This window comes from Protobothrops mucrosquamatus, unplaced genomic scaffold, assembly GCF_001527695.2.
Source record: "Protobothrops mucrosquamatus isolate PMUCROS unplaced genomic scaffold, P.Mucros_1.0 scaffold1127, whole genome shotgun sequence".
Classification (NCBI taxonomy): domain Eukaryota; kingdom Metazoa; phylum Chordata; class Lepidosauria; order Squamata; family Viperidae; genus Protobothrops; species Protobothrops mucrosquamatus.
Window position 1 is genome coordinate 279,326 of NW_015387345.1, and position 12,028 is coordinate 291,353.

At 44.0% G+C, this 12,028-nt stretch overlaps 1 protein-coding gene across 1 annotated transcript; it reads right to left on the reverse strand.

The window, feature by feature from the left end:
• Positions 1-1,479: 1,479 nt before the first annotated feature.
• Positions 1,480-11,709, reverse strand: MGST1 (microsomal glutathione S-transferase 1). The gene is made up of 4 exons (XM_015820416.1): positions 11,588-11,709; positions 3,947-4,095; positions 3,153-3,247; positions 1,480-1,733 (listed from the first exon to the last, which is right to left on the reverse strand). Exons 2-4 carry the CDS (start codon positions 4,070-4,072, stop codon positions 1,484-1,486), a joined length of 471 nt encoding a protein of 156 aa, XP_015675902.1. The 5' UTR covers positions 4,073-4,095; positions 11,588-11,709; the 3' UTR covers positions 1,480-1,483.
• Between the last annotated feature and the right edge of the window lie 319 nt (positions 11,710-12,028).

The window sequence follows — 12,028 nt, forward strand, 5'->3', positions numbered from 1 at the left end:
CCTATTTGCTTCTCATATGGTCTGCATTTATTGCAGGATTAATGCAATGTCTCAAAAATTACAAACTAAAGAATTAATATCCTAGAAAAAATAGTATCCCAGAAAAAGGGATTCTACCATCGCTTATTGTAGGCCAGGTTCCAAAGCTTAAAAACTGAGGAACATTCTTCCTTCTCTCATAACACTGAAACAAGGAAGTTTTGCCAGAAAATCCAAGAAAGATTTAGTGGATTACACCAGAAATCCAACTCGTCCTTGTTTCGTTTTTGCCAACAGCCATCAAACTGATGTAACTGGAAGGTCAAAGAGAGTGGCCATTCTTTGTAATAGTCTTCTCCAGCTTGTGGGTCTCCAAATGTGGTGGTCTACAACATTTGTTATTTCCAACCAGAACCATGACCATAAGATATCAGGATGGCCCTAAGTTAGAGAACACGGTCTTACTGTCAGTCTTCCACATTTGACACCTTCAAAGAAACCTGCCTCCATGTATGTCATGGCTCACAATCTTGTTTGAAAAATAGAAAACATGGATATTAGACAAGACAACAGAGGGTAAAGAAGCAACCAGCTTCAGTTACTGTGAAAAAAGGGCAAAACTGTGGAGAGAAATCACCTCAGTGGCAGAGCCAATGTTTTGTGTATGTAATGGCTTCAGATTTAATCACTCACACTGAATTTCTCACATACTGAGAGTGAGAGGAAAGATGAGAGACAAAGAATATAACCACTGTCTTATATTTGACTTTTTATGCTAACAGAGATTGTGCCTAGGATACAAAGTATTTGCACTATCACTGAGTGATGCTCCGTTAAGAGGAAGGAAGAATCAGGGACACATTTCCTTGGAAGACAGATTCTCCATACAAAACAGTTTTAGCATATAATGGCAAAAAAAAGAGTTCTAGACCTGTCAGCTCCAGAAGGCAACTAGAGGTCCAAGATTCCCGAAGGCACAAGTATGCCTTCTGGAAAGTTGGGAGGCAGAGACGAAAGAGTTTCTCTGAGGAAGAATTAATGGTGGAGTCCTTGGTGCTTGTTGAGCTTGGATGTTCGCAGGCATTTCATTACCCAATTAGGTAACATTATCAATGCTAATGAGTGCGGGGTTTGTTCCATTTATATACAGTAGCTTGTCTTTCCAGTTTTGATGGGGCTGTGGTTTTTCTCTTTAGTAATTCCTTGATTCAGCAAGGTTCATTTATCATATTTATATGGCTTTGTTAATTCCTCGAATCAAGGAGAAAACCACACCAGACGTGGCACAGTGAGGGTACTATATATAAAGAGGGAGAAAACTCCACACTCACTAGCACTGATATTGTTACCTAGTTGGGTAATGTAACATTGCAAACAAACAAACAAGTTCAGAGAGCACCAAGGAATCCACAATTCAACCCAGAGCTAAATATATTCTCTTCTATTGGTTGGACAAGGCACTCCCCAAAGTACGACAGGCTGAAAATAGTGTTAGCTTTCTTTTCTAAGACATAGTGAAAGTAACCATTACAATCTTGTATATCATTGAAAAGGTCACTAAGTAACCAGCAAACCAAGCCATAGCTCTACTGGGCTGGGGAAGAGGTATCAGGTAAGCCAAGGTGTGGAAGATCCTAGAACCGAGAAAAATCCGGTAGTGCATCAAAGCGGCAGAGAGGGTCACGCCACAAAAAGAATAGAAGAACCCAGCAAAAAGAAATGGAATAATGTTCTCCAGGTCGTTGAGATGGATTCTAAGGGAAAGAAGCAAAAGAGATTCAGTGTTAGAGGCTTCATATTTGATGCCAACAAAGTGTCCTTATGAATGAAGAATACATGTCCCAGGATAATGTTGCAAGATCCAATCTGGGCCAGTCCTTGGGACCAGTGATTTAGTCTTCCGAGCTTTCGGACGTTTGCTGGAGCCCATCCTCAAGGGAACTTCTCTCCCCCAGATGTTCAGCACAAGTCCAAAAGGTCAGAAGACTAAAACTCTGGTCCTGGACACAGACCCAGATTGGATCCTGTAAAAACATCCTTATGTCTATAACAGTGGTTCTCAACCTGTGGGTCGGGACCCCATTTGGGGTCGATCGACCATTTCACAGGGGTCGCCAAGCAAGGCTATCCGCCATTTTTTTTGTCCGCCATTTTTTTGTCCGCCATTTTTTCCCCTTTTCCGGTGGGTGTCTTAACTCCCTTGGGCTGGGCCAGCTGGTGGTCGGCCTGCTCCGTCTCTGCCGCTTGCCAGCTACGCCTCGGCCGGCGCAGGGGGCAGAACCACGCATGCACGGCGCTCCCGGGCAGGGAAAGTCCTCGACTTACGACCGGTTGGGTAGTCCTCGACTTACGACCGGTTTAGTCCTCGACTTACGACTGGTTTAGTCCTCAACTTATGACCGGTTTAGTCCTCGACTTATGACCGGTTGGGGTCACGGCATTAAAAAGGTTGAGAACCACTGGTCTATAATCATAGGATTTCTCTACCGGTCACATTAACAACTGTTCTTGAACTCACATTAATCTTCAAAAGAAAAAGGGCTGATTTTTCTTCTGGATTAAGGGCCATCTGTTCATCAGATCATAAACATATGAAAATAAAAACTTGAGCTTCATTTTTTTTTATTTGAGGGGGGGAAAAAGGCAATCCTAGTTATCCCAGCCTGGGGATAATTTCTCCTTCCCTCCGATTCAATTATTATTATTATTATTATTATTATTATTATTATTATTATTATTATTATTATTATTATTATTATTTTGTTACAAAAAGGGGAAGCAGCAAATTGTATTCAAGAAATCAGCAGCAGAACAATAGCATGGCCAATTCATGCTACTACCAATTTCTGGTGTGAATTAGATCGCATATTGACTGTGGGAATTAAATATGCAAACGCTGCAACAGCACAGGCTATCATAAACACGGCCAGGAGAGTGGAGAGACAGGAGTGTGCAAGCAAACGGTCACGGAACATTTTGCACACCCCTACAGAGGACCATCAAAGAAACAACAGGGTTATTAATGGACCGAGGGAAGGCGCTATCAATATTTTTTCTAAGCCAGTGATTGAAAAGAAAGTGCGAGCACATAAGGTGAGAGCCTTTTGCACTCCACCACCACGCGTATTTTTTTTTTCTTTATGTGCGTGCTTGATAAGAAGCTCCTGAATTACCTGCGTACACGTTCCACATCAGGATCAGTCCTTAGAAACTTTTTCGCGTTCTCTCCTTTTCCAAACGATGCTATGTCTTCAGGATTAGCAAACGCCTATTCAAGAGAAAAGTTTACAGAAAAGAATAGATTATGAGGTACCATGCCAGAGTCAACATGACGAATAAAGGAGCTCGGAGAACGAACCTTCACCCCCATCCTACACCCAAGCTACAGATACACTATTGCAAACTTTTTCAAATCTTTGGTTATTATTACTGTAGTTAACATAGTTAACATGGATGCCAATAGAAGTGAATCTATCATGGGTGCTTGATTTATCTTAATTTATTTTAGATACTTTAATATTATTACACCTATATTACACTCCCCGAGAGTCAGGATTCAGTTGTGGTGATACACAAATGGAATAAAGAAAACTATGCATAAGCTATTTTGAATTATGGTTTATTAAAAAAAAAACCCACAGAGGCCTGGTTTGTACATAATGTTAGTTCATAATAAATTACAAACCTAAAGATATGATGGATTAGTCCAGGGGTAGGCAACCTCGGCTCTTTTATGACTCATGGACTTCAACTCCCAGAATTCCAGCATAGCTGACTCAGGAATTCTGGGAGTTGAAGTCCATGAGTCATAAAAAGAGCTGAGGTTGCCTACCCCTGGATTGGCCTGTATAGATTAACCTGGAGCTTTTCAGATAGGTTTGAAAGCCCAACTCCCATCAACCCTGTCTTATCACGGTCATGCAAAGTGTTGTGCCCAAAAGTCTCACTCCATGCCCTCAACTCTCACCTTTTTCTTCATTCGGAAGAAAGCAGTGATTATGCTCATGAGCATCATTTTCCCAATAAGAATGAGTCCATATCTAACAAATGCCAGAGTGACTTCATTATCCAAAAAATCATGCATCTTTTGCATCTTGGCCAATTTCCACCAAAGACCTGAAACACAAAGGAAAGCAGATAGGACAACATTCAAGCTACGATATGATACAGGCAGTCCTCGAATTACAACCCCACAACTACAGACATAAACTGTGAGAGTCTGGAGGTTTTTAAGAAGAGATTGGACAACCATTTGTCTGAAATTGTACAGGTAGACCTCGACTTACAATCATAATTGAGTCGAAAACTGCTGCTGCTAAGTGAGACATTTGTTCAGTGAGTTTTGCCCCATTTTACAACTTTTTTTTGCCACTGCTATTAAGTGAGTCACTGCAGTTTTTAGTTAGCAACACGGCTGTTAATTCGAATTTGGCTTTGCCATTGACTTTGCTTGTCAGAAGGTTGCAAAAGGGGATCACATGACTCTGGGACACTGCAACCGTCATAAATATGAGTCAGTCGCCAAGCATCTGAATTTTGATCATATGACCATGGGGATGCTGCAATGGTCATAGGTGTGAAAAATGGTCATAAGTCACTTTTTTCAGTGCCGTTGTAAGTTTGAATGGTCACTAAATGAACTGTTGTAAGTTGAGGACTACCTGTATAGGGTTTCCTGCTTGAGCAGGGTGTTGGACTAGAACAGACATGTCAAACACAAGGCCCAGAGGCCAGATGCGGCCCGCAAAGTGGTTTCATGTGGCCCGCGAAGCCATCCTGGAAACAGTGAGGGAACGGCCCCCGCTGCCTTGGCCCTGGCTGGCCGGGAGCCAATGTACAATTTTGTGGTGGCCATATATGCTGAAATGCATTCAGTCTTAACTCCATAAGCCCCCCCCCCCGCATGGCCTGAGGGGAACAGTGAGGCTCCTCCAGTGGACCATGCCTTGGCACTTGCCCCGGTCCCACCTTCTTCTGCCAGAGACCCTCAGATCTATCCCACTCCTGCCCAGGCCCCCACAGGCATCCTTGACACGAACGATGTAGAGCTGGCCATGCCCACCCAGTAGGCCACACCCACTCCATCCACGCCCACCCAGTAGGCCACACCCACCCTGGCCACACCCACCCGGCCCCCTGAGGGCAACCGCAATGCTGATGCGGCCCTCAATGAAATTGAGTTTGACACTCCTGGACTAGAAGAACTTCAAGGTCCCTTCCAACTCTGTTATTCTGTTATCATATAACCAGGCCTGATTTTATATTTTATGATCATTAAGCGGCAGTTAAGCATTCTTCACTATAAGGTGATTTTGCTGGAAAAAGGAAGTAAACACCAGTTTCTGGCCAAAGCACCCTAAATCGTGACTGCACATAGCCATAAAAACGACTGATCTTAAGTTTAGGACTATCTGCATCGCTACTTCTGCCACCTGGTAGATATAAGAGGACTTATCTTGGATTACTAGCCAGAACTAAAAAAAAATAAATAAATACACAGCCTTTTATGTGTAGGAAAAAAAACCCAGGAAATGGTTGAACACTCAAGACACCAATCCTAGGAATTTTGCTTATTTAAAATTAAATTACATCTAATTTAGCTTTGTCCTGGCCTAATAACTTTTTGATCCCTCATCCCACTTAAGCCAAACCCAAGCCAAACATTAATGATTTAGCATGATAGGCGAACCGGACACCATGCAGCAGGATCAAACTTTCCAAACCCAAGAACATTTGTGAGGGAATGTGGTTAAGCAGATGGAGGGTATGCATTCCAAAGGAGTAAGAGACAGCTCAGCCCAGATGTGTGAGAAAAAGAGGGCGAGGGACAGCCCTTCCCTACTAATACACAGAGTACATGTTGTAAAAAAGGGAGTTAATGTAGATGCAAATAGAACAGTGAGCAACAAAGACGATTAGACGGCTGGAGGCTAAAATATATAAAGAACACTTGCCGGAATTGGGTATGTCTAGTTTAATGAAAAGAAGGACTAGGGGTGACATGATAGCAGTGTTCCAATATCTCAGGGGCTGCCCCAAAGAAGAGGGAGTCAAGCTATTCTCCAAAGCACCAGAGGGCAGGACAAGAAGCAATGGGTGGAGACTAATCAAGGAGGCAAGCAACCTGGAATTAAGGAGAGACTTCCTAACAGTGAGAACAGTTAACCAATGGAACAGCTTGCCTTCAGAAGTTGTGGGTGCTCCATCACTGGAGGCGAATAGAACAGAACAGAGCTGGAAGGGACCTTGGAGGTCTTCTAGTCCACAGCCCCCTTCTCAAGCAGGAGAACCTATGTCCTATACCATTTCAGACAAGTGACTGTCTAGTCTCTTCTTGAAAACCTCCAGTGATGGAGCGCCCACGATTTCTGGAGGCAAAGCTGTTTCACTGATTAATTGTCCTCACTGTTAGGAAGTTTCTCCTTAATTCCAGGTTGCTTCTCTCTTTGGTCAGTTTCCAACCCTTGTTTCTTGTTCCTGCCCTTTGGTGCTTTGGAGAATAATTTGACACCCCCCCCCCTTTTAAAAAGAGACTGGATAGCCAATTGCTCAAATTGTTAGGGTCTCCTGCTTAAACAGGGGGTTGGGCTAGAAGACCTCCAAGGTCCCTACCAACTCTATTATTCTGTTATTCAGTGCTTATTCTGGCAACATTTTGTCTGTAGATGTGAAACAATAAAAAGAACTCAGCTTGGAAAAATCACCACACATCATTCTTGGCCCGGGGTCTGACATTAACCCATCTTTCTCCCAACAGCTCAAACAAAGTATGATCAGGATGTGCTTATAAGGAGAGTGAAAGATTGGTTCAAAGTCATCCCACCAACTTGCATAACTGAGCCCTGCTTCAAACACCGGGTCTTTCACCCAGCCCGAATCCCAACACCACTGAAAATGCAGATTTTGCCCAAGCTTGATCAACATTAAGCGGCATGACTAAATGAATGGAGAGACCACTCAACCCTGAACATACAGCTGCAAATAAACAACAAAAAATACATTTGCAGCAATTATTTGTGCTGAATCAAAAGGATGTGCAACCCCTTTGCATGCTATTACTTAACAAGCCAATTTCCACAGCAAAATATTTTATTTACTTATTTTATTACTAATTTTTTGCACCTCCCATCTCCCCTACAAGGTGACTTTGATGGGTTGTTTTTTGTTGTTGTTGTTTTGCTTTGCTTCTAGTCAGGAACATCCTTCACTCTGGTCAGAGAAGCTTAAAAGCATTCAATTTTGTTTTTTCCCAAATGAGGAAGAAGCATCTCCCACTCATCCCCCAGTTAATTTCTGGAGCTCACAGAGGGAAGCAAATTCACACCTAGTGCAACAGTCAAGCTTGCATTCTGGAGTTCTTGCCTCAGAGGACTAGATACATGGACTTGTATTCTATGCAGGCCAAGTTTTAACTGTTGGCTCAGATGTCGCTATTCAGACCTCCACTGGGTCACAAGCAATTGCATCTACAGGCAGACGACACTGTAGGACAGGGGTAGGCAACCTTGGCTCTTTTATGACTCGTGGACTTCAACTCCCAGAATTCCTGAGCCAGCATGGCTGGCTCAGGAATTCTGGGAGTTGAAGTCCACGAGTCATAAAAGAGCCAAGGTTGCCTATCCCTGCTGTAGGAGAACAACACTGTGCAATACTGCATGCACTACAGACTGACCCATTCTAAATATATTTTCCTGTTTGCTAAAAGTGGAATTGTATAAAGAATATTGCAACTGAGCAAAACTATATTTTCTCTCATCTGGCATATCCTGGTGGAGGTAGGGGAGAGGCTAAATGCAATTAGTCCTTGACTTACAATCATTTGTTTGAGGTTAAAACGGCATTGAAAAATGTATCTTCCGACCAGTCCTCACTTTTACAACTGTTGCAGCATCCCCATGGTCACGTGATCAAATTTTTGGTGCTTCGCAACTGGCTTGTATTTATGACAACTGCAGCATCTAGAGTCATTTGATCACCATCTGCAACCTTCCCAGCTGGCTTCCAAAAAAGGTGCAACTCGCTTAACAACCGCCTTGCTTAGCAATGGAAATTCTGGCCTCAATTTTGATCGTAAGTCGAGAACTACCGTGTTTCTCCAAAAGTAAGGCCCACACCAACAATAAACCTTAGCTTGATTTTTGGAGTTGGGCCTAATATAAGCCCTATCCCCAAAATAAGCCCCAGTTTTGGGGCGAGGTACATACCTAAAAATCAAGCTAGGGTGGGGGTATGGAGGTGCCCCACCTGCCCCACACCCACTTACCTTGCAGCCAGGCCTCTCCTTGCCGGCCCACTTCTTCTTCTGAGGCCTCTTCTGCAGCCAGGTCTGCATTTCTCAGTCATAGGGCTTTCCAGATGGCCTGTGCAACCAAGATAGCTCGGTTCTGCAAAACCTCAGCAGTTGAGCACCAAGCTATGGATTGAATCCATAGCTCGGTACTTGGCTGCTTAGGCCTTCTGGAAAGGCCTGACTGCAAAATCCAGGCCCGAATGCAGCTGCAGAACTTTGGCCCCAGAAGAAGTGGACCGGCTAGGTGGGGCTGTCGATGCTAGAGGTGAAGTAAGGCCTACCCTGAAAATAAGACCTGGTGCCTCTTTTGGAGGCAATAAATATATAAATAAGACCAGGTCTTATTTACGGGGAAACACGGTACCTGTAATATACCTTTAGTCAGGGCTGACTGAATAGCACTTATGAAAATAAACTGCACTTCAACCAGACCTGGCTGAAGATACTATTTTCATCTTTACTTTGCTGTAAACTCCTGTGTTAATTTTCTTCTTCTCTGTGGTAGATTTGGGGCCTTTGATAAGCTAGGCCTCACTTTACAGCTTTTCTAAATTGTTGCTGCAGCAATTAAAGAAGTTTGGCTGGAAAAGCAAAGTTGTGCCATGGGGGCCAACTACAGGAAGTCCTCGACTTAGGACCACAATTGAGCCCAAAATTTCTGTTGCTAAATGAGACATTTGTTAAGCGAGTTTTGTCCCATTTTATGACCTCTCTTGCCACAGTTGTTAAGTGAATCACTGCAACTGTTAAGTTAGTAACACGGTTGTTAAGTGAATCTGGCTTCCCCATTGATTTTGCTCGTCAGAAGGTCACAAAAGGGGATCACATGACCCCGGGACATTGCAACCGTCATAAGTATGAGCCAGTTGCCAACTGTTTGAATTCTGATTATGTAACCAAGGGGAATGCAGCAAGGCTGGTAAGAGTGAAAAACGAACATAACTCACTTTTTTCAGTGCCGTTGTAACTTCAAACGGTCACTAAATGAATGGTTATCAGTTGAGGACTATCTGTATTTATAAAAATAATATAGGTGGAAGAAAATCAAATAAATAAATAAATAAATGAGCACTGTATTTTTTTTCTGGATTTACACTCCTCTGGTACTTGAAACCAATATTTTCCACTGATCTCAGTCTGTCCCTAAACTTTAGATTATGACCTGCATGTAAAGACTTAAAAGTGAACCAATCCAATGTCCAAACAGAAATATACTCCTGCCCTTTTTGGCTGGAAAGCTATCTTGCAAAAAAACACCACGGTATGTGATGTGAAGCCAGCTACTGCGGCCTGTAATTATTTTCTCCTCCCCAAAGTTGGTAACACGCCTTAAATCCTTTGTACTTCTTCCTCACCCTTTTCCTGGCCCAGCTAACGCTGAAACTGAATTCCCACAGGTGGCGAAATCTGTATCTCAGTTGCATCTTGCAGATGGACTTCACTCTGTGCCAAAAGTTAACTAATATCTTGTGCAAATATGAACTCCCACTCCCTTGACTCTCACCCTATGCTCAAGGACAAGAGCAATTGTGACCCACCAGCTAGCTTAGCACCAGCTAAGACCAAACCAGTTTGGGAGGCAGGAGAGGACTCGACCTGCTTTCCACCGGCACTAAATGAAATCTATGCTTGGCCTTAAATCAAAGTTGGTTGCTTAATCTCTGTACAAATGCCACTGCATTTCGCAATCATACCAGATTTACTGTCTAGTAGTTAAATTACTATCTAGTGTGGAAAGTCAGCACACACCCCCCCCAGAGAAGGAAATATTTTGGGGGATATTAAAAAGGCAGAATATTATATTTCTCCAAAGGATCTTAAGGCAGGAAAGCAGGCCCAGGTTTTCTTAATAGCCACAAACAGAAACTAAGCAGGCCAGTTCTGTAGAAATACAGATTTGATCATCCCATTCAGCCCCATTCATGAGCAAATAGTACCTGCAGAAGCCAATTCAAGACAGGATTTTTCAAAATCCCTTGGAACAAGAGTTGATAGCTAACAATAGCAGAGTGATAGAATTAGAACAGCAGCCTCTCACCCAAAAATCTAACACAGGACATAGCCATCAGCCCCAGCTCCAGGTAAAGCAGGACATGACCTTTAGAACATAAGATTAACCCACCACCATCAGAATACCAAAAGGACACACTCAAAAGCTCAGGTCAAAGTTCATGCCACAGGAACAGGAACTCCAAACACAAAAGCCCAAAAAGGTATAAAAACCCAACACTCCCAGCTCCATGTGGTTAGCTGCCCCAGAGCTATATTTCTGTCTGGTTCTGCAATTCAATAAACAAGAACCTTTCCTAAAGCAGTCTCCATTTTGTTTATTCCTGCCTTGGATTGGACAGATGAAGATTTTTCTTTTTAAATGAAATCTACATTTGGCCTTAACATAAGTTGGTTGCTTAATCTCTATACCAGGGTTAGGCAACCTTGGCTCTTTTATGACTCCTGGACTTCAACTCCCAGAATTCCTGACAGCCAAGGTTGCCTACCCCTGCTCTATACAAATGCCATTGCATTTTGCAATCATACCATATTTACTATCTAGTAATTGAGTTACACTGTGAACTACGACCAAGCTGTGCAACAGGGCACTGAAATCCACCAGTGAGATGAATGGTGTGCAACCCCCACGCCTTTCTGCACAGCCCTTCTGAGAATTCCCGTTCCCCATAATGAGGCAACAGATCAAAGATTCAGGCAGCGAAATAGAGGCCTGGAGTCCTTGGTGCTCTCCCAGTTTGTTTGCTTGTTTGCAGACGTTTCATTCCACGACTAGGTCACATCATCAGTGTGAGGGAGTGTGGGGTTTGCTCCCAAGCTCACCAGCCCCAATGATGCGACCTAGTCGGGACAATGAAACGTCTGCAAGCAAACCAAAAGCCTTCACACTTCAGCTCCGACCTACAGACAGTCTCTTCTATCGAAAGCAGAGCTTCTTCCGGATTTGTAAAAATCCCTGCAGATCGGTGCGCGTCTCTAAGCCTGCACGTGAGCAGGTTTCCCACAGTCTCAGACGGGAGGCGTGGAGAGAGCTGCACTCTCCGCTGATCTCTAAGGAAAACACCGCCCGACTTTCACTCAATTCTCTCTCATACACAAACACCAACCACCCTCCCATCTAGGAATTAGCACCAAGCAAGCTGGCAAGCGGGCGCAACTTTTGCAAAAACGCTAATCCGCCTTCAGGACGCAGCGGGCAAAAGGAACTTGGCGCCTGCAAAAGCGCGCCTGTTTTCCAATTGCACGCGCGCCCTTCACCCACCCACCCACTCGAGTCCGCGCCCAAAGAGACACGTTCTGCCTACCGACCTAGGCCGGGCTGCTTCTGCTCCTTGCACCGCTCTGCTTCTGCCGACCGTGAGTTGCTGAGAGCCGTTCCGCCCGCCAAGCACACTTTTTGCTCAGCCCGGGGCAGCAGGAAGGTTCGCTCCTCCCTCTCGGCTTTTGTGTTGCAACTTACTGATTTGGCGCTTTCTCAGCCACTCTCACGCAACACGCAACGCTATTTGCGACATGAGTTGCCCTTGGGCTTTGCGGCTTTCCCGCCGCCCACTAGGCCCTGCAACTTAACTTGTTTCCTTAAATCAGAATAGAGCTGAAAGGGACCTTGGAGGTCTTCTAGTCCAACCCTCTGCTCAAGCAGGAGACCCTGTACAATTTGAGACAAGTGGCTGTCCAATCTCTTCTTAAAATCTTCCAGTGACTGGAACTTCTGAAAGCTCTTTGGGGAGCTTTCGGGTCGTGGCTCAG

Bases quoted from the DNA above. Each gene is read 5' to 3' on its own strand.
- MGST1 (XM_015820416.1), bottom strand. From the start codon at position 4,072: ATGCAAAAGATGCATGATTTTTTGGATAATGAAGTCACTCTGGCATTT. The intron at 3,248-3,946 runs GTGAGAGTTGAG...TCTCTTGAATAG, and splicing joins TCTTCCGAATGAAGAAAAAG to GCGTTTGCTAATCCTGAAGA. The intron at 1,734-3,152 runs GTAATTCAGGAG...TCTTTCCCTTAG, and splicing joins GATGTGGAACGTGTACGCAG to AATCCATCTCAACGACCTGG.